Raw genomic sequence first — 22,017 nt, forward strand, 5'->3', positions numbered from 1 at the left:
TTACAATTCGACACAATTCGCAGTCGGTAATTCCAATCAATGTCTGTTATTATTGAATGCGTGCGCTAACGAATTTCATAATTGAATGTGAAAAATCTGACACAATGCAATTTTTGATCACAAATCCATTGATGCTACTTCTTTAATTGTATGACCAGCAGCGTCATCTATGTGTGAAAAGGTTAAAATTGTGAAATTTTTATTTAATACCGGTATTTGTAAAATTTAAATTTTAATTAATTTATTTTCTGATATTGCAATCGAAAGATCATATTGAAAAAAACAACGGTATTTGAACCAAAAATACAGGTATTTCGGTATACCGGTATTTATAAAATTTTATTTTTTAACCGGTATTTGACAGAAAAATACCGGTTTTTCGGTAGACCAATATTAATTTTTTAAAAAAATATTAATTTTTAATTTATATGTTATTAAATATTGCAATCAAGATATTATAATAAAAAATACCGGTTTTTTACCCAAAAAATACCGGTATACCAATATCGATACCGGTATTTCCCGTCCCCGTAGTATAAATGTCGTCGAAGTAATGAAAGCTTGAAATAAAACGCCAAAGAATCGCGAATTGAAGCGAAAGTAGGAGTATAAGAAAATACAATGCTTGAAAAGAAGCGAAAAAAGCGCCTTAATCTTAAGTGGATGTAAGTGTATGTAAGTGCACATTGAGTCGACTGGAGCGCCCGCCCGAGCGCAGTCTGAGTAGATTGAGTGGAGAGCCGAGAGTACAAAACATTATTTCGGTTTAAAATGCTTGTCCGAAGTACGCTAAGTGCGAAGGGTTGTTTTCACTCTTCCTCTTGCTTCTTGTGGTGGGTTTTTTGTTGTATTTTTTTCTTCACGCCCGGCATTCTTCGACTTCAAACAAATTCGCAGCATTCGCCACAACTCTCATCCCACATCACACATCACGCATTTATATTTTTTATTTGCGTTGCTTTTTTAAGTTAATGTTTAGTGCGTCGTCGTCGGTTTGAAATGTTGGAATGTTGAAGTGGCTTAATAAGAAGCTGGAAAAAGGGCCGAAAAAAGGAAAGTAGTGTCGATGTGTAGGGTGTTGTGGGGCGGCGGCGCGGCTGAGGGGGAACAAGCCGAGAGTGAAAAGAGTGAAAAGCGTATTGAAAGCCGTTCCGTGTCTCCGCCGACGTCCGTTTCGGTCAAGATGTCAGAAAAGCTTTTAAAACACACTTAGATTTTCCATTTCGAATACTCGCACCACTTCCACCCCTCTGACACACCCAAGACTCGCATTAGAAACCATCACGAGTCGCAACACTTGCAACAGCAAGCCGAAGCAACAAAAATACCATTTCTGACATGTTACTTAGCAAATACACCGAGTGTTTTCGAGTTTTTTACTTTTTTGGTTTTTCTCGGCGTGAAATCAGTGTTTATGAGTTGTTTTTCGACGAGTTGTGTCTGTTTGTTTGTGGATAACGACCGGTGGCACTCGAATTACGTGCCGTCAAACGGAGGCTTGTGTCGGATTGCTCTCGGGGAGCAGATTCGTTTCGTTTTCGCTGCTAACGAGCCGCGCCGTTCGACTAATTAGGACAGACAAATAGACGCTCTCGCTCCCGACGACGACCTTAACGAACGCGGAACGCACGTAGCGAAAATGCTTAACGACGCCTGATGGCGGCGGGGGTGGTGGCAGCGGAGCGGGCGGTGGCCGCCCATTATCTAACGCTAACGAAACGCCTTGATTAGTGGATTACGCGGCGCTCGGTCGACACATTACGAAATTGCTAATTGCGCCGAAAACGGCCATCTGCCAACTGCCAACTTCGACCTCCCAACTGAAACAATCGAATTTCCAGCGTGGCCTGTCGGAGAATTTCCGAGATGTGGTGATTACACTAATTAACTACTTATAGCAACAAAACAATTGTAAAAATAATTTTTACGCAAAAACCACGCAATATTTTTAAATATTTCTTTCAACATAACAATCTTTGTTTAATTTAGTATCATACTGTAGAGATCGATTAATTTGATTATTTTTAATTTTTTCGTAATTTTAAAACAAATAAAATATTTCTGCACGCGCGAATCTTATATGCGTCAGGTATAAAAGAGGAACTTGTTAGGTGATGCGCAGGGGTCCGCAACGTGCTCGGGTTATGATCGCTAAGCGTATGCTCACCGGTAACATGAGTGCTTACAAACCTGGTCTGTCTACTGGACGGTACCGTCGTCGTTGGTAAAAGCTGTATAAGCTAGGAACTCCGAAAAAACTACGAACCGTGGCACTGGCTGAGATCCTTTTTATTAAAAAACAATTGTTTGATTACAAGTAGTGCTAATTTGTACCGGCGCGTTTTTCGAGCACACATTAAACGTGCGAGTAATGGGCAATTAGTAAACAATATGCGCCCACGCCGCGATTGCGAAACGCAAATTAGTTTAATGATGAATTAGTTCATTAGTTTTAATTACGCGCGCGCGCGTTCAGCTGCGCTCGAGCGAATGACGCGAGTAATTAAAGCCGCCCCCGGCCGGTGAGCGCGCGCGCGCCGAACATAATAGAGCGCTGTAATTATTGTTTACACAATACGTTATCGCCGTCGACGCCGCTCCATCATTCTGTATCACTTGCCGACCGTGATCCGCGATCGATAACTTTAATAAAAAGAATCGCGGATGATAATCGACAGTGAAATGATTTACATGTAAATGAATTTTATAAACTTCACAAATAAATGTTTAGGTTAGAATGGTTGTTGACGTACGTTCGCGTAAATTTCATTAAAAAAGCAGGTAAAATACTCACTTAATCTGCAAGATGTAGTCATTTATTTGCACAATCCATTTACACACTAATTATAACTTATTGTAGTTGTTCAATTAGTACGTGATTTATTTTAACACAACAATAACACAACTTGCAAAATTTTCATGAATTGGATCGCAACGCCACCACCGGGATAAACTGAAATTGAAATAAATTTGAATTTTTCGCACTGCGAACGCAGCGCTATCTGTCGGATTCAAAAACATCTTCAGATCAACAACAATCATATTTATTTAAATTTTACCTGAATTGCATTTTCGTGTTGAGTTGTAGTACATGTTTCACCAATTAATTAAATGAACGTTTGCCAGTGCACCGAATGCGAATTGCGAATACATCCATGAATGCACTTCGTTTATTTTCGTTAATCTTCGTTTTTTGAGTGGTTTGAGGGTCACTCGTGTGCAGTGCGAAAACCAGTCTGGAGACAGTCACATTCTTTCTTACTCTATCACATCCTCCGCAACGTTTAGAGTATAAAAACAATTGTTTTCAGTAAACTAATAAATATTTCTGGTTATAAATGCTGGTATTTGACACTTGCTGTAATTTCGAAGCTGTTTGTAGAAGTGAATATATAATACATTTACTTGTTGATATTTTAAACGCTATTTTATAGCTTATGTTTCTCTCTTACAAAACATTCTATTAATGATTACAAATATGGCGATGTGAAGCAACGGCACCGGGGGTCCGGTACGGCTCGGGGAAAAAACCCAAATCTCATGTTACCGGTGCGTGAGAATAAGGGCAGGGCGCAAGCCTAGCCCGCCTGTGTTGAATCACTTAACTAGTAGAAGATATCAATCTATCATCGAACGTTTAAAGAATCGTCTAATGTGTCGGAAAATGGTTGACGCGCAGTAAGCGTCAAGTACTGATTACGCACGAAATCGTATCTTCACAACTTGTGAAGTAATCTCGCCTCTTGGTGGTTACTAACCGTGGCCGTCGCGTGGACCCTTTTTGCCAAAGAGACATTTTATACTAAAACTAATTTTTTTAAACAAATTAGATATAAACTTTATATATTAACAACAATATACAATACTATACATATTTTTAAACAATATTGTAGAAGTAAATTTTGAATATTTGTTTGTAAACATGTTTAAATTCAATGTTAAACAATACTTCTCTCTCTGTAGACTTATACTCATCTAGGGTATAAATACAATCATGTCTGCATAGTACATCGGGGGTCCGGTACGCGCTCGGGAAAGAGTCAAGTCGAACCGCAGGTGCTACTCCAAGGGTCGGAGTCTAGCAGTGACGGTGTTCTGGTGGAATGATGCATAAACGATATGTATGCCAGTTACGAGCCACAGACAGAGCATAGGCTGGGCCAGCGATTTGGACCGTTGTCGCCAAGGCCCAGCATGCCGGTTGAACCGCGTGAGCTGATACACTAACCGTGGCCGTCGTGATGACCCCCTTTTTGTAATTATCAACAATAAACATATTACCTGTTAAACATGTTACTTTTTTACTTGAAGAATAGACAACTTAATTGTCTATTTGTCAAGCGGCATTAAAACTTCTCGAAAAATCAGAGCGCAAGATTTATTTAATGTATCGCAAAGCAAAGGCTCTTACCCTTCACTCGCTTGAGAAAAGATGCGAAGGAGAGCACCGAAACGGCGCGGAGGGAAAACGACGAAGATGCGATTGCGGCGGTGGAGGCCGCGCGCCACCGCCCGGGAGGGAGGCGAAGGCACTCGCGAGTAAAATTGGATTTTTACCATTATCTCCAATAGTCTGAGTTAAATTGAATAACTTCCAATGATATCTAACCCAGTTTACTCGCTTTATTTACAGAATCACCGAGTGATACCAAAAAACACATAATATTTCTATTAAAAACAATAATTTTCATCATTTTAAACAAAAAACACCAAAAAACCCAATTTTTTGTTAAACATTGAATAAAAACGTCTTCCATTTTGATATTTTGTGTCAAATATTACGTCCAATTGAGAAAATAGATCGTCTACAATCGAATTGTCAATTTTCTGCATCGTTTCCCATGGTTTTCCGGCTTTTCTTTACTCTTTTACTTGAATTTGCAGTTTTTGTTGCTTGTTAAACTTATATATTGTATTTTCTGTGCAATGACACACTGTATATTATATTAATTAGAATTTTGTTTACAGGATGCGATTTTTTCGGAGACGCAGCCACGCTCGCGACGAAAGTGTAAACAAATCGAAGCGAAATTAAATTGGCTGCACAGCACGCCGACGGGGGTGAGCACACGGACACAAAGTGCATCGGGACAATGAGGCGCCGTGATCGGTGCGGCGGCGTTGGCGTTTGAGAGTGTCGGGAGCGGCCTGCCGCCACTCCGCACCGGAAGCATCGGCGATGCATAGCACGGAAAATGGCACCGGTAAGTTTTCTCCTATTTTCTACTATAATCAACTAATCGACGATATTTTCTAAAAATGTGAAAATATTTTCGCTGTTTTGAAATTCACGCGGCGTGCAAATATGCGCGTGTTGACGCCGACGCGAATTTTATCCTTTTCAACACTCGAAAAGGCATTAAAAAAGCGTCGAAAGGACGCAGCAGGACGAATGTAAGCAATACGTCCTCGTAGCCCTGACGCTGTTCGGGTGATATGTGAGTGCCTTCGCATCCAGCACGCTTCGCACGTGCGCCACCGGCGGTGAATCGGACGCGGAATTATAGAATATGTCAGAGGATATTTGATTTTTCGTGATATTTATGATTTCGCAGCCGTGTCGCATCTAAATCCTTCTAAAATCTAAACACACACACATTCAATACAAATAAAATCAATAACAAAACTACAATTTTTATATTTCACTCAGAAATCTTTTAATGTAGGATATTAAGTATCAAGTGACTAAACTTGGGCTTTACTCACGAGATTTATTAAGAGGGAGCATAGCGAGAGTTTAATCTATCGACTGTTTCACAATTTTTAGCCTCGGTGATCCAACCCGTGACTAAAACTCATGACTAAAGTACTTTAGTCACGGCTTTGGCCGTTTATGTGTAAAGTACCACTTTTTGTGTGTAAAAACCGTGGAAAAACTGACGTTTTAATGGTGAAACTAGAAAAAAAATATTTTAAATTGTTATTATTGTGATTTACGAATATAAATAAAAATTCCAAATAACCGTTGAATCACTCTGTGGTTGTTGTCCTCCTCAATTGAATCTCATAGAGAATTTGACATAGATTAAGAATCTTCAATCCGTTCGTCTCTATCACTTTTAGTTTACGAGATATTCGCAATTGAAAAAAACTGGAAACATTGGACCTCCATATACGAAGACATTCGATACGTGTTTTTCTTTGTAGCGAAACGCGCGTGTTTTGGAAGCGATTGGAAAATTGAAAACAACACCACCTCTCGATTCCGCGCGGCTAGGTGGCGGCGGCGGCAGCGGGCGTACGTCTCTATCGCGTTCGCCGCGTTCCGCTCGGGCGCGCGAGCGAGCGGCGATCGCGATAAAACGAATCGAAATAAATCGAAAGGAAAACTGTCGGAAAGCGAGCGCGAGCGGCGGCGGCATGCCACCCGCGTGCGCGCCTGACCGACGGCGGCAATCGAATATACGAAAATAACGAAAATTGAGCTGCACACCGACAACAACACGTGACAATCGTAAATCTCATTTACTCTCGCATTACAAAATAAACGTGCGCGACATAACCTATTTTCTATTACAATCTATATTATTGAAACAATTTTGGAGATTTTGGATTCAATTCCTGTAATAACAACAGAAAACTATTAAAATAACTAAAATTACTACTTACAGTGTGTTAAGGTTAGTTGTAGTTAAATAATTCAATCATGGAGGGCGCCACTAGCTTTGCTAACATTTTGACACACAATTACGAGGTTTAGTTATAGTTAAATAAGTCAATCAGAGATGGCGTTACTTGTTTTTCTAATATTTGTGACATAAAATTGTGAATTTTTTTGATGAAATTGATGCATACTGAGCCCGAGAAACCAAAAAGTAAAAATTAATTAAAATATAACTAATAAATATATTGATATAAACCAAAAACCAGTTAAAAACGCCAAGATTCTATTTATGTCTGTGAAATTATCTTGCATTTCATGTCCTTTGTTTTCCGGCACCTCGCCTTGCTTGTATACGTTGTACCGGTTTGGCTATCTTACAATTAATCACAATCTCTCGAGCCCTGACATTTCATTAGCCTCTCCTTTCGCAACTCGCTCGTCCTGCGCCTTTGTCGAAATCACGCAGGAGGGCAAGAAAGAGTTTCACTTTATTCGACACCCCTTCCAATTTGCGCGCATAATAAAAGATGGAAAAAAGTTTGCGCCAGCTGAAAATTGGCGAAAGAGAGAAGCGCAATTTAATTAACATTCGCGCGCGCCCGGCGACATGCGAGGCGCGGAGACTTTTAAATTTTTAATAATCAAATTATAATTTCGACGGTTGTAATTAAACGAGCCGAGGGCTTTTTGTCTTGCCTGGGACAATCTCGTCGTGAGTAAAAGTGAGTTAAAAAAGAAAGAAGCTACGAGTTTAATTAATTTTTTCAATTTGCCGCCACCGACCGACAGGACTAAACGAATTTTCATATACAATGTGTTCGTGTGGCTTTAAAATTTTTCTTTTATTACTTCGATCAGGATGCGATATCCAGACAGTAACATACGGTTCATTCGGTTTCACCACCGTGCGTAATAAACAAACTTTCCTAATAACACTTTCTTTTAGAGGCGAGTGGCGCGCGCTTCCACTCCACGCTCTTTAGAGTATTATTATTTTTATTACACGCCCGAAAAGAGGCCGCATATTATAGGGGGGCGGCTATCCATTTAACGGATATTTATTGTTATTAATCATAAAAGTTTTTCTTGCGCGAAGAAGAGCCATCATCATCAGCCGCATCGGAGGAAAATTGCCCGTTTTAACAAATTTCAAAGAACCGTATATTTGAATACTCTATAAAATTGTAGTATGAAAAATGACCGCTAAACACAACGCGGAAAAACGCCTCGACGTTAAGTAATTAAAATCTGTTGATTTATTACTGCACGCGCATATTCTGATATGATGGATATAATGAAAATAATTACGCGGATGTAATTTTTAATTAATAAAATTAAATCCGTGGTTTTTCGTCGTGATTGCGGCGTGTTTACGCAAAATTCACGCTGAGTGTTTCTCCACTGTATGAAGCCGTACTCGTTGTTGGTAAACTTGTATATTGTATACTCGAGTTAATACGAAATGCATTTGTTGTTCTTCCATTATGTAAATGAAAGCTCGCGCGGCGCGAGCGCTTTTGACGCTAATACCCATCGCGCCGCCGCTGTGTGCAAGTGTAAACCAAACAGCAAATATAAACCGCGCTCATCGCGGAATGGTAAATGCTATCAGCGCATCGGCAGCACTGCGGCGTGGTGGCGGCGGCGATGAATGAGCTTTTAGTATTTTCCTTCCATCATCGCACGCGCTTCTGATGCGATGTGATGGCCTGCGATGGCGGCCGATTTTAGTCCCTGATAATGCATTTCGCATAAACGCCCTCACAATTTACATAAAACTCCTGTTTTTTTTACTCTCCTGCAATCAATTGTTACATTTTAAAATTCACTGTAAGCTTATTTCACACTCGGCAACCCACATTACACTACAGGTTAAATAACGCGTAGAAATTAAATTATACCTTCGTGGAGTCCAGAGAAATGAAAACTCAACCCATCTTGAATGTCCCGAATGTCTTGAACGTGATGAATAAAAATTTCGAGCGTGCCAAAGTTCCGAACTTGGAGTTGTGGAGCCATTGGAGTAATGTGAAAAATTGGCAACGAAATTGGTTCCTTTATAAGTCTTAAGAGGCCCATAATGGCAGTTAGCGATCGCGGCGTGGCGGCGATGAAAGGCGTCAATAAAAAGGACTCGTCCACGTTTTTTTTCTTCCTCTGCCATTCTTCTGCTTCGCCCCCACGGACGCCAACTAAAATAAAGAGCAAAAAGTCTTTAAATACATGCAATTTTTTCCCCAATACACACCCTGTATTAGCTAATCCCATTCCGCATTGGCACAAAGGACCAATTCGTAATTAGGTATTGTTCAATTAATTGAACGATAAAGTGCGCATATTAAATTCCATATTGGGGTCTATATTAGTGATACTCGGGGTGTGGATTGGCTGTTTGGCCGCATGAGGATATTAGGAAATTAGGCGACCGGGATATGTGCCCGACGACGCCATGCAACGATCTCATATCCGGCCTCGGTTCAGCTCATTGCGCGCTCATCTCGGAAAGCTGTTAGAGAGGACACACGCGAAGGCTGCTATAAGACCCCCTTACGCGCGAGGGGGCTGAGAGCGGGTGCTCACGGTCGAGTCGAATCTTAAGCAAACTGCCAGTTAAGCGGCTCGCATTAATTAATAAGGAACTCTGCTAATTGCGCTGGGAGTGTTGGGACTAGACTAGACTCAGAGCCAAAGGAGCTGGTGCCCGGGGTGTGGGAATCAACGACCACCTCTTGTTTCCGCAATTTCTCAGCGTCAAAAGTATCAACTATCAAGTATCTTCTTGTATTTCAATATTTACAACCTAAAACAATTCAAATTTTATGTTTTTAATGAATATTTTTATAGGGGTAGATAAATAAAGTTAGGTTTGAGGTTTTGGAGGTTACAACACCCTGTAGATTTGTAGATGTTGTAAAACTGGCAAGTGGAGCGCGCCCAGAAAGTTGGAATCACGTCTAACGTTGAGGCTGTTGAGGGATCGTGTCTTCCAGTCGCTTTTCGGCGATGCGCGAGCTTGCGGGGCGCGAAAGCCGACTAGGCAAAGATAATTACTGCACATACAATACTAATGAACGCTCTTTCAATCCCTCTCGCCAGTCTCGCCCGCCCGCAAGCGAAGACAAGCGTGCCTCGTTAAATTGCACACGTTACACATTCATGCGAGTTAAATCTTTAATTTCTCCCAAGAACGTAATTACTCTCTGCGTAAAACTTCAAATCTTCATTTTAACTTTAAATTGTGCTACAAAATGCTTGATTTTTTGGTATTTAAATGTGGATAATGTGTAGTGTTTATTCGTTAAGTGAGGCACTTAAATCAAAAACGCTCAGCGCGACAAAAAGTAGCAATGAAAGAGCCGACAATAAATAATAAAAAGTTATGGAAACAAACGAGTGTTGTTTCGTGTTGAATGTTGGCTGTCATTATGTATTATGTAGAAAGTTGTGCGCATCCGGGCGGCTTTCGGCCGCTGCCGCCGCCGCCGGGTGGAACGCAAAGTGCGCGCCCGTGCCCGCCGCTTTTGGATGTGCGACATTACGACGGCTGAAAGCGCGCAGGCAATTTAGCCAAAGTGGTTTCTGCGTGTCCATCACGCGATGCTTTCACATCAGCCGAAAGCGGCGCGACGCACACAGTTTTTCCATTTACGCATTTCCATCAACGAATTGTTTAAAATCAACGGCGTATCATTAGCAAATGGCCGCCCATCAACATTGGTCATGTCGTTCCAATATAGACTTCCCACCATACACAAAAATATTCTCATATATACAACGTGATAGAAATTAAATCAACTAATTGTACTCTTGAGCTGCAAATCAAAACAAAACAAAGTTTTCAATGAGAAGGATATCACCTCGAAGGATATAAAATTACAAAGCGGCGAGAACTCCATCGGATCGCGTCTTACGGAAAGTTGGAATGCTTCTAAGTCCTCGACCGGGTCCTTTGGCGTCGTTAATGAACATCGTTAATGAAGATTTTAAACGAGGTTGAAGAGGTTGAACGCCTTGAAGGGGTTGCGCTTACCTGTCATCCACCTCTGCCGTCGACATCCTTCACTCGCTAGCGCCTGATTAAAACGATTAGAGCTCCGAATGATGATGGATTGAATTTCAAGGACAAAGGATCACATTTTCCGCTGGATAATTAACTTTAATGGCACTCGAATATTATAAAGAAGAGGAAAAAAGTTGCGAAACTCTTCGAGGATTAATCTAGGCGGGAATAATTAAGGGGCATTATCAAGGATATCAACTATCAGCGTGCGTGGTATTATAAACCCGTATATCTAAGAAAGGAAATTGGGAAGCGGGCGGTGGATAATTGTTCGTGCAATTTCCGCCAAGAGGATTAGTTCTTAAGTACCTCGCATAATCATACAAGTAAAATGAAGGATAATGTCTTAGATTATTCTCAGCATGAGAAAAACTTAAAAACTTTGCATTTTTTTCAGGTTATGTAAACGTATCTCTTCGCAAGGATTTATTCCGGTGTGAAATAGTTTATATCGGTCTTGGGAGCCATTGCTTACTGCGCATTTCCACCCAAATGAAAATAAATCCCTGGCGCTAATAGACCGCTACAAGAATTCGCTATTATTTCGAAAACGCGGCTTGCTTTTTCGCTGCACTTACGCAATTCGTCGCACGCTTTCGTCTTACTTTCATCGCGCGGTCTGCAACAACTGATTTCCCGGTCATGAAAATCTAATGCGTTGGAAAAAGAAGCGGTTTTGAGAAGGTGAAGGAGGAAACGACAACAAAGCGACGCAAGGAGCAGTGATATACAACAATTTTAAAAGGATATCACAGAATGCACTCTCGAATATATTTCACACTTAAATGGTTCACATCTTGACATTTACCAGCAACCATAAATGTTTGAAAATAGTTTATTGTTTGTCCACAAGTAAAAAATTTCGTTTTGTTTTGAAACTAATCTATAATATAAAAATGAATCGCAGAATCTGTTGGTAAGCGCATAACTCAACAACGCATAGAGCAATTGGGCCAATTATTTTTTTAAATGTTCGTTAAAGTCCATGGATGGTTTTTACGGCGAGGAAAATTCGAATAATTGTTGGGAAAACACCAAAGACAGCCTGTTTCTATAGTATAAAAGTTGGCATTGAGATTCAATCATAGTTATAGTTAAATATTTGAATCCGAGATGGCGCGCTGAAGTGCATTATTAGCAATTCTTTATATAATTAATTTCTTTAAAATAAACTTGCGAATCTTATTGATAGAATTGACACTTACTATGTCTAGAACAAGAGAGTAAAACGAATTTCATTTTTATTAATCACTACCGGAACGAAGTTGCGGGCAAAAGCTAGTATTTATAATATAAAAATTGCAAAATTCTGTTGGTAAGAGCATAACTCAACACCGCTTGGACTAATTTGGCCAATTCTTTTTTTAAAATGTTCGTTAAAGTCCAAGGATGGTTTTTACGCCGAAAAAATTCGAATAATTGCTAGGAAAACCCAAAAAACAGTCCTTTTCTAAAGAACAGGAGAATAAAAATGAATTACAGTTTTATTAAACACTACGGAAACGAAGTCGTGGGCAAAAACTAGTATAAACTATATTTAGGTATATTTAGGTAGCACTTAGGTATATTAATTATCCTTCATCCTTCTTGCTTCTAATAAACCATTAGACTCCCTGTAATTGTGATGCGAGACTAAGTGCAAGAGGCGCAGCTTTGCATACAGGGACCACCATCATCCCAAATCCAATACCATGCCATTATCAGGACTCTCAGAGGCTGCATTGGCAGTAACTATCATTTAGACGGCTGTTAGTGCCCTAATCAGCACGCGCCGTGTTATTAGTTTATTAGCCCACGCCAGTCAGAAGCTAATAAACTAATAATTCACTTTGAAACAACACCACCCTAACTTACACCATCCGCGCTTGGTGATAAATTCATATTAATGTTGATTTGTGATTTGTGACTTGATGATATCCAGAGAGTGGAATAATTTTCGAAATTATTTGCGCGCGGAATTAATTACATTCCACTTATATAATGTTTATTATTTAATTTAATACGCGCGCATACTGATAATGTTGTGTGTGCATCAAGTGGAAAATTTAATTAATTACCTCCGTACATCATAATTCAATGCAGTCATGCATTGAATGCGTAGAATGCGCTGCGTAATTATACAAAATTAATAAATTAGTATAATCATAATTAAATACCAACTGGATTCAAGTGGAGTGTTTGTGTTTGTGTGTTTTTTATATAATCAAATTGAAAAGTGTATGGGATAAACGGGGAACAACGCAATTAAATTATTTAATTGATTATTCAAGCAATTAAATCGAAACGTGTTTGTTTTACGATTGTTTTGATGTTTTTTTCCACTTTGTGTTTTAATTATACAACATTTACTATTTAATTGTTTTATTAATTAGATTTGAGAGTTGTATAATAAAAATAAATCTTTTTTTAACACTACTAGCGCCCTCTGTAGGTAAAATCAGGAACTTCCTGAGAAACTTTATTTCGGGCTCAAATATTCAAGAAAAAACTTAAATAAACATTGTTCTGATATTCTATGGACTCAATATCTATTCTACACAGGTATATAACACAAAATAATATAATTTTACTTTTGTAATTCGGCTGAAAATAGTTTTAATTTAATTTATATTTGTATTCTTGTTGAAATCAATGCGTTAAATGTGGAATAGTTCACAATTTACAACGTAATGCATCATAAATAAATAATTAAATAATTAAGTGCTAATTTGCGATGCATGCTCTAAAACTGAACGCATGTAGCAGCCTGAAAAGTGTTAATTGTCCCTTTTTGTGCGCTGCGCGCATCGCACATTCACAATCCGCGCCGTAAACGGCTAAACGCTAAATGCGAGTCGTAAATAATTCACGTCTGTAATTTGCTGCTACATTCTGCTCGCCCGAGTGCAGCACATTTACACAAACGCACGCACAGCACACACATACACTCACCGTGATAACTAGATGTATGAAATGTGGGCAGAGAAATAAAATGCTCGCGTACTCTAATTGCGAGCGCAAATAAAAAGGTGTCTCGACTAATTGATTGCATTTACATAACCCGAATCGGTGTGCACACACGTCCAGCCCGCAAGAAGGTGTGTAAAGCGTCTCTGAGTGCGTGATGTTTATGATGTGTTTGCTTGTGATTTCGAGGTGGTTTACACACGAATTACACGCGCACACAGGTCACGTGTGTTTGCGCATCAGTCATCATGAAAATGATATGATATGATGAAATCGTCGTTTTTGTTTGTTAAACTGCTTGTATTTTACAGCAAATGCACTGAAACACAATATACCAATTTAATATATTTAAGTACGCGTGGAATTTAAATAATAATCCAATTTAGTTTACCAAAGGAAACGGTTTTCAATCTATAAAATTGCTTTCCGTTTACGACGCTTATGTTTAATTCATTTTAATTCATTCCCCAGCGGCAAACAGCACTTGTAAACTTTGTGTATATTGAACATTTTGTGTTTGCAACAAATTAAATTTAACAAAAATGTCTAAAAATACAATTCCGGGCTGATTTACTATGCAGATCTAATTATTTTAATGGAGTTTTGACATTTTGATAACCTCAATACTCGACTTAAAATATCCGCACATAAGTTTCGCCGATTTATGCAAATTTAAATGAATATTTAACGCAAATAATGGCTTTTCCTAATTTCCGAATCCGCGCGAACGTCACATCATTAAGTTGACGACTGTTATCAGCGCCATCCATGTAATTAGGAAATGAAGGACGAATTTCCGATAAGAGAAGGATCGGGGGTGGAGTTGTCAGCGCGCGTTTGTCGCCTGCTTTAATGTATTAATAGCTGAAGATGATTCGCGAAGGTAGGTACACAATTCGGCACTATCGGGAGCGTGGCGGCGACGTTTCGACACGTCATCCTGCATTTCCGTTTCGGAAACTTGTCCGGACGCGCATTACGATCCCACTCCGATATGCAGATGTTGATCTAAATTAGTAAAACGTTGTTGCACTTTGCGTCTTAGTCAAAATATCAAATTTGTGTCTGATTTGCTCAGTGCGCATGCGTCAAAATGACCAGTCTTATTGTATAGCAGCAGCTTTGAATGATGGCAGCACTGCAGTAACATGTAATGCGGACGTATAACGAGTGGCATCCGCATGATCATCAAAAAGAGCGATTTATGTCTTTGTTTGTTATCCCCCGAGCGCTCCTAAGCGCAAAAAGTACTTTCGGAAAAGTGTGCAGTCGATAATAAAGTAGTTTAAAGTATTTTTCGCTGCGGCGTCCTTAAATCTTTGTCGAATTTACGAGCGCGCATTATACACACACCTTCAGAACGGATCGCGTTGAAATGCTTGAAGCGTCTCGGGGGCGGGCGGCGGAAAATCGAAGCAAAATATATTTCACGTTGAATTAGTGCCGCCACTGCGCGAAGCTCTTCGAACAGCGATTTGTTGCGATGGTTTTTATTTCAGACGTACGCATGTCAGCATTCTAGCTGTAAAATGGCAGGGAAAAGAACACATGCAGTTGATTTGTTGGTTGTACAATTGGTTGATAATTATTACCCTAAACATTTGTGTTTGCTTTGAAAGCTGCGGGAATAACAACGGCTCAGCTCTAAATAGTAAAGCGTATTTGTTCGGATTGCTAATGAAATGCACGATGCGGAAGCAGGCGTTAATGAATTAACACAAAATGCAGCCGAGCGTATTGTGAATTTGAAATATTCAAACTCAAAACATTGTTTTATACACATTTTCTTACTAAAAACATAAAATTTATTTTTAATATACGCATGAGCCAAAAATGACATGTTATTCTATAGCCGCACATTGGAATGGTGGCAGCACTGTAGTAACATGCAATGTTGGTTGCCTAGCGTGTTGTATAATGAAAATATATATTGACACCAGTATTGACATGTAATGCTGGTTGCCTAGCGTATGGTATATTCAAAGTATTCACACTCAAAACATTATTTTACACTCATTGTATTCTTCTCCACTGTCTGACAATTATCTAAATCGCACACACTCTTAAAACCCGTAGTAAACAAACAAAAAAACGAATCAAATTAAATTCTCCCATTTACTACCCATAAAAACTTTGTTTCCTAGCATTTTGCAGTGGAGTTGGCAAACTTTATTCCCGCTCGTTGAATGTGCAGGCGCTGCGTTTACAGTTTGATTCTCTCCCACCCCCACCGACACTTTTTACTACCCCTCGCGCTTCTCGTTGCTTGTTTTGCACCGTCGTGTACGCGTGTACATCGCGAGCATCGCACCGGGCGAAGAATAGATACCTATCTTTTTTAATTATCGCTTTAATTAAAATTGGCTTTGTACACTGCCACCACCGCCTGCCTACCGACTGAATTTCTTCACGTACTGCGCAAAAATGCGCGCTTCTTCCAAACTGTAACCAACACACGCGATTTTTAATCAATTTTCAATTCAGGCCGCGTGATTGTAGCCGGTTTTTTAAAATGATTATTAGTAAAGTATGCTCTTGATCGGCAACATGCTGTATGTACTCGTAATGAACGTGTATAATGCCGGGGCGTAAGCTATTCATCGTTCATGAATCGAGTTGCGACGTTGCGAGTAATTTAAGCAAATCCAATTTGCATATAATTAAAACCATCAACGAGACTCGCCCCCCAAAACACGCCAGAATGCTAGACGTATCTTTATTTGACATCACAACGTACTGCGTTTTTCTGCTCGCTGTGTTTTAATTCGTTTGAAATTAGTTTTTTGGGTGTAAAATGTTTAATAATGAATTTTGTGCGTTTTCGCAGAGTCAGGAGGGGAGCAAAGAACGACGACGACGTCGGTGGCGACGAGCGGATCTGTTTCGTTGTCGGCCAACACGGCGACGCTCAACGGGGGCGGCGTGCGCGAATGCGCCGGCTGCCGCAAGCGAATTACCGAACGCTTCCTGCTGAAAGCCCTCGACCTCTTCTGGCATGAGGACTGCCTCAAGTGTGGCTGCTGTGACTGTCGGCTTGGTGAAGTTGGATCCACGTTATACACGAAAGCCGATCTTATTCTATGCAAACGTGATTATCTTAGGTAACTATAGAATAACCTAACCTAACCTAAAAAATCCAATACAACAATGAATATGTTTTAGATTATTCGGCACGACTGGTTATTGCGCAGCGTGTAACAAAGTGATACCGGCATTCGAGATGGTAATGCGCGCAAAAAGCAATGTGTATCATCTGGAGTGTTTTGCGTGTCAGCAGTGTAACCACCGGTATGTATCAAAAATGTTGTCCAAAGTCTAATTCTATCTCATTCTGAGTGAATTAGTGCCATAGATGGCATTAGGGCCATTTAGGTCATTACTGAAATTCTGCTCTTGAATTACACGAATGTAGAAATTCCTTCGCGCAACGAATGCATTCTGCAATTATCCTTAGCGTTGGAAATTCTGGCGAGCCGCAGAATGAAAATGCCGAAACATGTGCGGCATGCCGAACGCGCCGCCCCAAACATGCAACAAACGAGCTTTAATAACAGCCACCGAAATCCCACGCCAAAATCAACACAATTTATATCTATATATACAATGCAAGACAGTTGCGCATAAATTCAACCAAATTGGAACTAATGGCGCGCGAGGTCTGAACTCATTACGGTCATTACGAAATTTCATCAGCAAGCGCCTCTAATTGCTTTTAATTGCTGTGAAATATTTAAGAAACGTGTTTTGTTGTATTGTTGTTATATAATGAGGTAAATCTGAGTTGTTACAAATGTTTATTTATTACAGGTTTTGCGTGGGCGATAGATTTTACCTCTGCGACAATAAAATTCTCTGCGAGTACGATTACGAGGAGCGCCTCGTGTTCGCCAACATGGCGTACAATCCCAGCAGCTTGGCGCACATACGAAGGCAAGTCAATAATTTACAGGTAATGGCCATACAGGAAAATACCTTTAGCAAACAAGCATCCCACCGCCACCCCTCAACATAATTCGCATTATATTTCGACATTACACCCTCATTCATTACACAATCCACTAGTTTCGACATCATTCACACTTAGATTTAAAGATATAAAAGTGCTTGGATGCGTTCGGAGTGAAATTGAAAAACGAAATGCACTTGATTTCAGTCGGCAATCGGAGACGTGACACTAGCGCAGCTGCAGTGCGGCGGAGGCGGTGGCACGACGCCACTGCACCCGGCGCACGTGCACACCCACGGCTTGCATCCGCACGCACTGACCGCACCGTCTGCTTCGTGTTGCAGCGAGAAGAGCTCGTCGTCGTCGGCGCCGGAGTCGGTGGGGCGCCACCACCGCCACCAGCACCTAGGGCCACAGCCGCCGCCCAGTAGCCAACGCGATGACGGTTCCAGCGGCTACGGCTCGCCGGACTCCGAGACGCTCGACTTACCAACGGCCACGCAATGACCGTGCCAATCATTCCAACGAAGAATTAAAATGCGATTTACGTAATGTTGACTTGTACTCACATCGAGTGGAAATGTGCTAGTCCAATCCAAAAACAAACACATAAACTGTCTAATCTTTAATAACAATAACAAATGACTATCAACGTGACGAAAAATATTGAAACGTATACGAATGAATACAAAAACACAGTTTGTAAATATTGTCGACAAGATGGCGGCGTTGTCGACTTATTTGATCTTCTTTAAATCATGTTTGTACAATGTACATAGTTTGACTATTGTTTAAATGTTTCGAGGCACGTTCAAATACGATGATGTAAAATGGCGATACAGTATACGGCACCCACTGAGATTCTCATTATTAAACTACGATTTACAAGTTAATGTCCAGGCTGTGATCGAAAGCTAGGCGAGAAACAAATCGACATCACAGTATCGCACGATGATGAAAGACACTATGTAAATATGAACTAATTAGATGAACCAATAGATAAAAGCATCAAATTATTTCCAATTGACACAGAAGTTTATAAGAACAATGAATACAAATGCAAAAAGGATACATATCTCATTTTTATGCATTATTGCGTTAGTTTTAACAATATTTTCAAAGGATTTAGTCATTTTCGAAACATTTCAGTGCCATCATCATAAATATTATACAAACTGCAATACATTTGAATGTTTTATTCTCAATTAAGTTAATATACGTAAAACGTGTAACTCAAATTATGATTTGTACAAATATTGCTGTTATTGTTTGCTCTTTGTTAATTATTATGTAAATTATGTGTTATTAATGACGAACACGTGTAAGTATAAACGATAAATTTAAGCTACTAACGATACGATTGTAATTATTCACTGATAACAAATTTTTAATTAAGTTAACTTATGAATACGATATTCATGTGTACATATTATTTAAGCGATTAGTTATACGAAGCTGAAACAAAGCATAAACGGCAAAAACTGATGCAGAAATATAAAACTCTATTAGTTATTTGGAATAAATGGATTTGGCAAAGTTAAATACAGATTTCTGCTTGAATTAAGAGGAGAAAATGCGGAAAAATGTAAAATAAAATCATTAAATAAATTAAATGTTGTCTTTTTGTTATACAAATGTTTGTGTTTTATTTTTACACCTGTCCGCACAATATTGATAGTTATTTATCCAAAATCAAATTGATAAACGTTTAAACTCATTGTTTGTTTACAGAAATGAAAATAAGAATGGTACAACATAACCTAATAGAACATACAATATTTTCTTGATATAACTGTTTTACCTTATTCTAGATGAGAATTGCAAATTTCCTCCTCAGTACATTTGTTTTAGTTCAGATCTTTCGTTTTAATTACATAAAAATGCTATAAAAATACAAATTGCATTAATCCGAGTAATAAAAATCATAAATGCACATTAAAAGCCAGAAATAATACCTACCATGACATCTACTAGCGATAATTGAAATTAATATTTATGGTATTGAACACATTTGCTTAAATACTAAGTACTGCATTAATTAATCAGGAACCGAAATAGTAAACATGCAGTAAATTAATTTTGGCTTGATCTAAAGTTGATTCATTTCATAAACGTGCAAAACATCTTAGAATTCATCATGTCGTGACAATGCCTCCCCGAAATCGGTAGCCTGCGAACCAACAAACAAGTCGTATTTATTGAGTATCTCCTCTTTGCTCAGCTGTTGATCAGCATCGGTATCTGCTTCATAAATCAAATGCCTTGACTCAGCTTCGGCATGATCGAAATCCGGCGGTAAGATCCACGTCTTTACTTCATCCTGATCCATGAAACCGTCACCATCGCGATCGCGATACAGTTTGAATTGTTCACGTTCTGTTTTGACCCATTCTGGTTCTTCCTCGCCTTCGTCAGCCTTGTACATATCACCGATATATTCCAAAACGGAGATTCTACCGTCGTTGTCTTTGTCGATGTCCTCCATCGTCTCAACGACAACGATTTCTTTCAATCGTTCGCTGTTTTCTGGATGTAAAAAGTCCGCGAATTCCTCCTTGGTAAGTGCTTCATCTCCGTCGGTATCAGCTGCTTGCCAACGACGCCTGTCACGTTTCAACATCGACATGTAGCTGAAGCCTTCCTCTTCTTTTTCGAGCTCAGCTTGGTCCATATGGTCGAGAAATCCGTAGATTAACTTCTTGTAGTTTTCCCATGGAATGGTGTCTTTGTTTTCTGGATTGTGTTGCTTCCATTGACGTTCTACGTCTTCCATGATGTAGCGTTTCTGTGTGAAACGAATCCAGTCTTTTAATTCTTCTAGAGAGACGATTTTATCACCGTTTGTGTCGATTTTATCAACAATTACACTGTAACAAGTGATTTATTATAAAATTTATTAACAAAATTGTAAAAAACAAACCTTAGTCTCCTTTTAGATTCTTCAGGTGGCAAACTCTCGAAACTCTTAGCATCTTCACCCAGGAAGGCTTCATGATCATACTGAGTATTGTGCTGCTCATTCTGATAGTGTTCTTGGCCACTGAGTTTGGCATCATGCACTCTTTCTTTTTTCTCATGTGTACCTGACTGTGGGATAGCCACAACAGTCATGAGAAAAATAGTCACCACAAAGCAGTAAAGTTCCTTCATTGTTGTAATCTGTAAAGCAATTGAACACAAACTCAATTAGATTAAGTCACCAGTTCATTACTAAAGACACAAAGTGTAGTAAAACACCCACACTGAGACTGAAAGATGGCTTGTTTAGCACCAAGTTGATTAGAAAATCATCTGTGGGCTAACAGGCATTGACATCATCTCAGCTTATCTTAAAAAGCACAAGCATGTGCTGTGAGATAAAAATTATCGAATATTCCATAGAATATTCTAGAAGAATAATATTTAAATTTAAAAAACATTCATTGATTTGATTTTAATTTTAATTTTACTTTTAACATTTATGAAATAGAGGAAAGGAAGATGTGGCAGTTTGTGATTGGGTTAAACATAATAAACTAAAAATAAATGCGTGCATGCTCTCTGCTAGTGCACTGAATAAGTAGAGTAATTGCAGAATTATTATTATTGTGATATACAGCTTTTTAATTAATATTAAATTAAATTAGTGAAGAGTAGAAGCGTTTGTATGTACGTGGTAACCTAAAAAATACGTGCAAAATGCAAGCAGTAGTAATTTGAGTACTTACGCGTTAACCGGCGATTTACCAGCACACTGGAAGACTGACTGGAAGCTAGTTTGCTGATCGGCGTAATGTTGTAATAATAGCTACAGTTAAGCCGACGGAGGAACGAATAAGAACCGTCCAAGTCATCAAAACATCTCCCACATGCATCGGCTTAATTCAGTTTCTATGCTGATATTGACATGTATACTAAAATCAGTGTCATGAGTCCTCTTCGGCTGTAACTGGATAATAAATTAACAAGTTGCTTAAGATTTTAATTCAGGTTTTACTAAATTCATTATAATTTGATGCTAATATTATTTAAATTATTAGAAGTTTACTATAATAACTACGATTCCTGCCATGAGATGTCGCTCTATGTCACGTTCTGACGGATATTTCACTCGGAAAACTTTACTCAATCACTTCTACTGAAGAAATAACTATTTAAAGTTAAAATTTTTCATTTTAGATGTCAAGAGAAAACATGATTTTAGGTATTTAATTTTATTGTTGTTTAATAATCACAATATTTAATCAGATATTGTTAAATATATTATGGAACTATGGTAATAATGGCATATGTAGAAAACGCTTGTATTTCCGGTAAATTTTAGGCTATTTTAGGTCTCTAATCAGCATATTTCATTCAAAGAAACTTGCTAAAATATGCGTGCCCTTTCTTGGTTCTAAAATTGCCGGAAGTGCAATAAAATTCCAGCTAAAAGTTGTATTTTTAAAGGTTTCTAAAATTTTGTGATGAAAACAACTATAT

At 39.0% G+C, this 22,017-nt stretch overlaps 2 protein-coding genes and 1 long non-coding RNA gene across 7 annotated transcripts in view; 1 reads left to right on the top strand and 2 right to left on the bottom strand.

Annotated features, from left to right (window-relative positions):
• The window catches only part of LOC135791589 (uncharacterized), a 33,289-nt gene extending 30,364 nt beyond the window's left edge, over window positions 1-2,925 (bottom strand). The window contains exons 1-2 of the long non-coding RNA XR_010548057.1: window positions 2,795-2,925; window positions 2,191-2,285 (exon numbers count right to left, since the gene is read on the bottom strand). This is a non-coding gene — a long non-coding RNA (uncharacterized lncRNA). The remainder of the gene's footprint in view (window positions 1-2,190; window positions 2,286-2,794) is intronic.
• LOC135791587 (LIM domain only protein 3-like) overlaps window positions 1-19,191 on the top strand; it is a 45,239-nt gene extending 26,048 nt beyond the window's left edge. For 3 of the 5 annotated variants that reach the window (XM_065302023.1, XM_065302026.1, XM_065302025.1), the window contains 5 exons: window positions 4,969-5,204; window positions 16,438-16,711; window positions 16,773-16,898; window positions 17,418-17,559; window positions 17,764-19,191. In XM_065302023.1, coding sequence (XP_065158095.1) covers window positions 5,180-5,204; window positions 16,438-16,711; window positions 16,773-16,898; window positions 17,418-17,559; window positions 17,764-18,063 — 867 coding nt within the window. In that variant the 5' untranslated portion in view covers window positions 4,969-5,179 and the 3' untranslated portion in view covers window positions 18,064-19,191. The remainder of the gene's footprint in view (window positions 1-4,968; window positions 5,205-16,437; window positions 16,712-16,772; window positions 16,899-17,417; window positions 17,560-17,763) is intronic. The other 2 variants (XM_065302028.1, XM_065302027.1) reach the window with 2 other exon arrangements.
• On the bottom strand, window positions 19,172-21,444 carry scf (Calumenin scf). Its single transcript, XM_065302022.1, has 3 exons — window positions 21,264-21,444; window positions 20,477-20,715; window positions 19,172-20,423 (listed from the first exon to the last, which is right to left on the bottom strand). Exons 2-3 carry the CDS (start codon window positions 20,704-20,706, stop codon window positions 19,682-19,684), a joined length of 972 nt encoding a protein of 323 aa, XP_065158094.1. The 5' UTR covers window positions 20,707-20,715; window positions 21,264-21,444; the 3' UTR covers window positions 19,172-19,681.
• Between the last annotated feature and the right edge of the window lie 573 nt (window positions 21,445-22,017).

The sequence above is a fragment of the Atheta coriaria genome, unplaced genomic scaffold, assembly GCF_025399875.1.
Source record: "Atheta coriaria isolate IRGN ID8LTWV9N9 unplaced genomic scaffold, Caltech_Dcor_3.1 hic_scaffold_5_pilon, whole genome shotgun sequence".
NCBI lineage: Eukaryota > Metazoa > Arthropoda > Insecta > Coleoptera > Staphylinidae > Dalotia > Dalotia coriaria.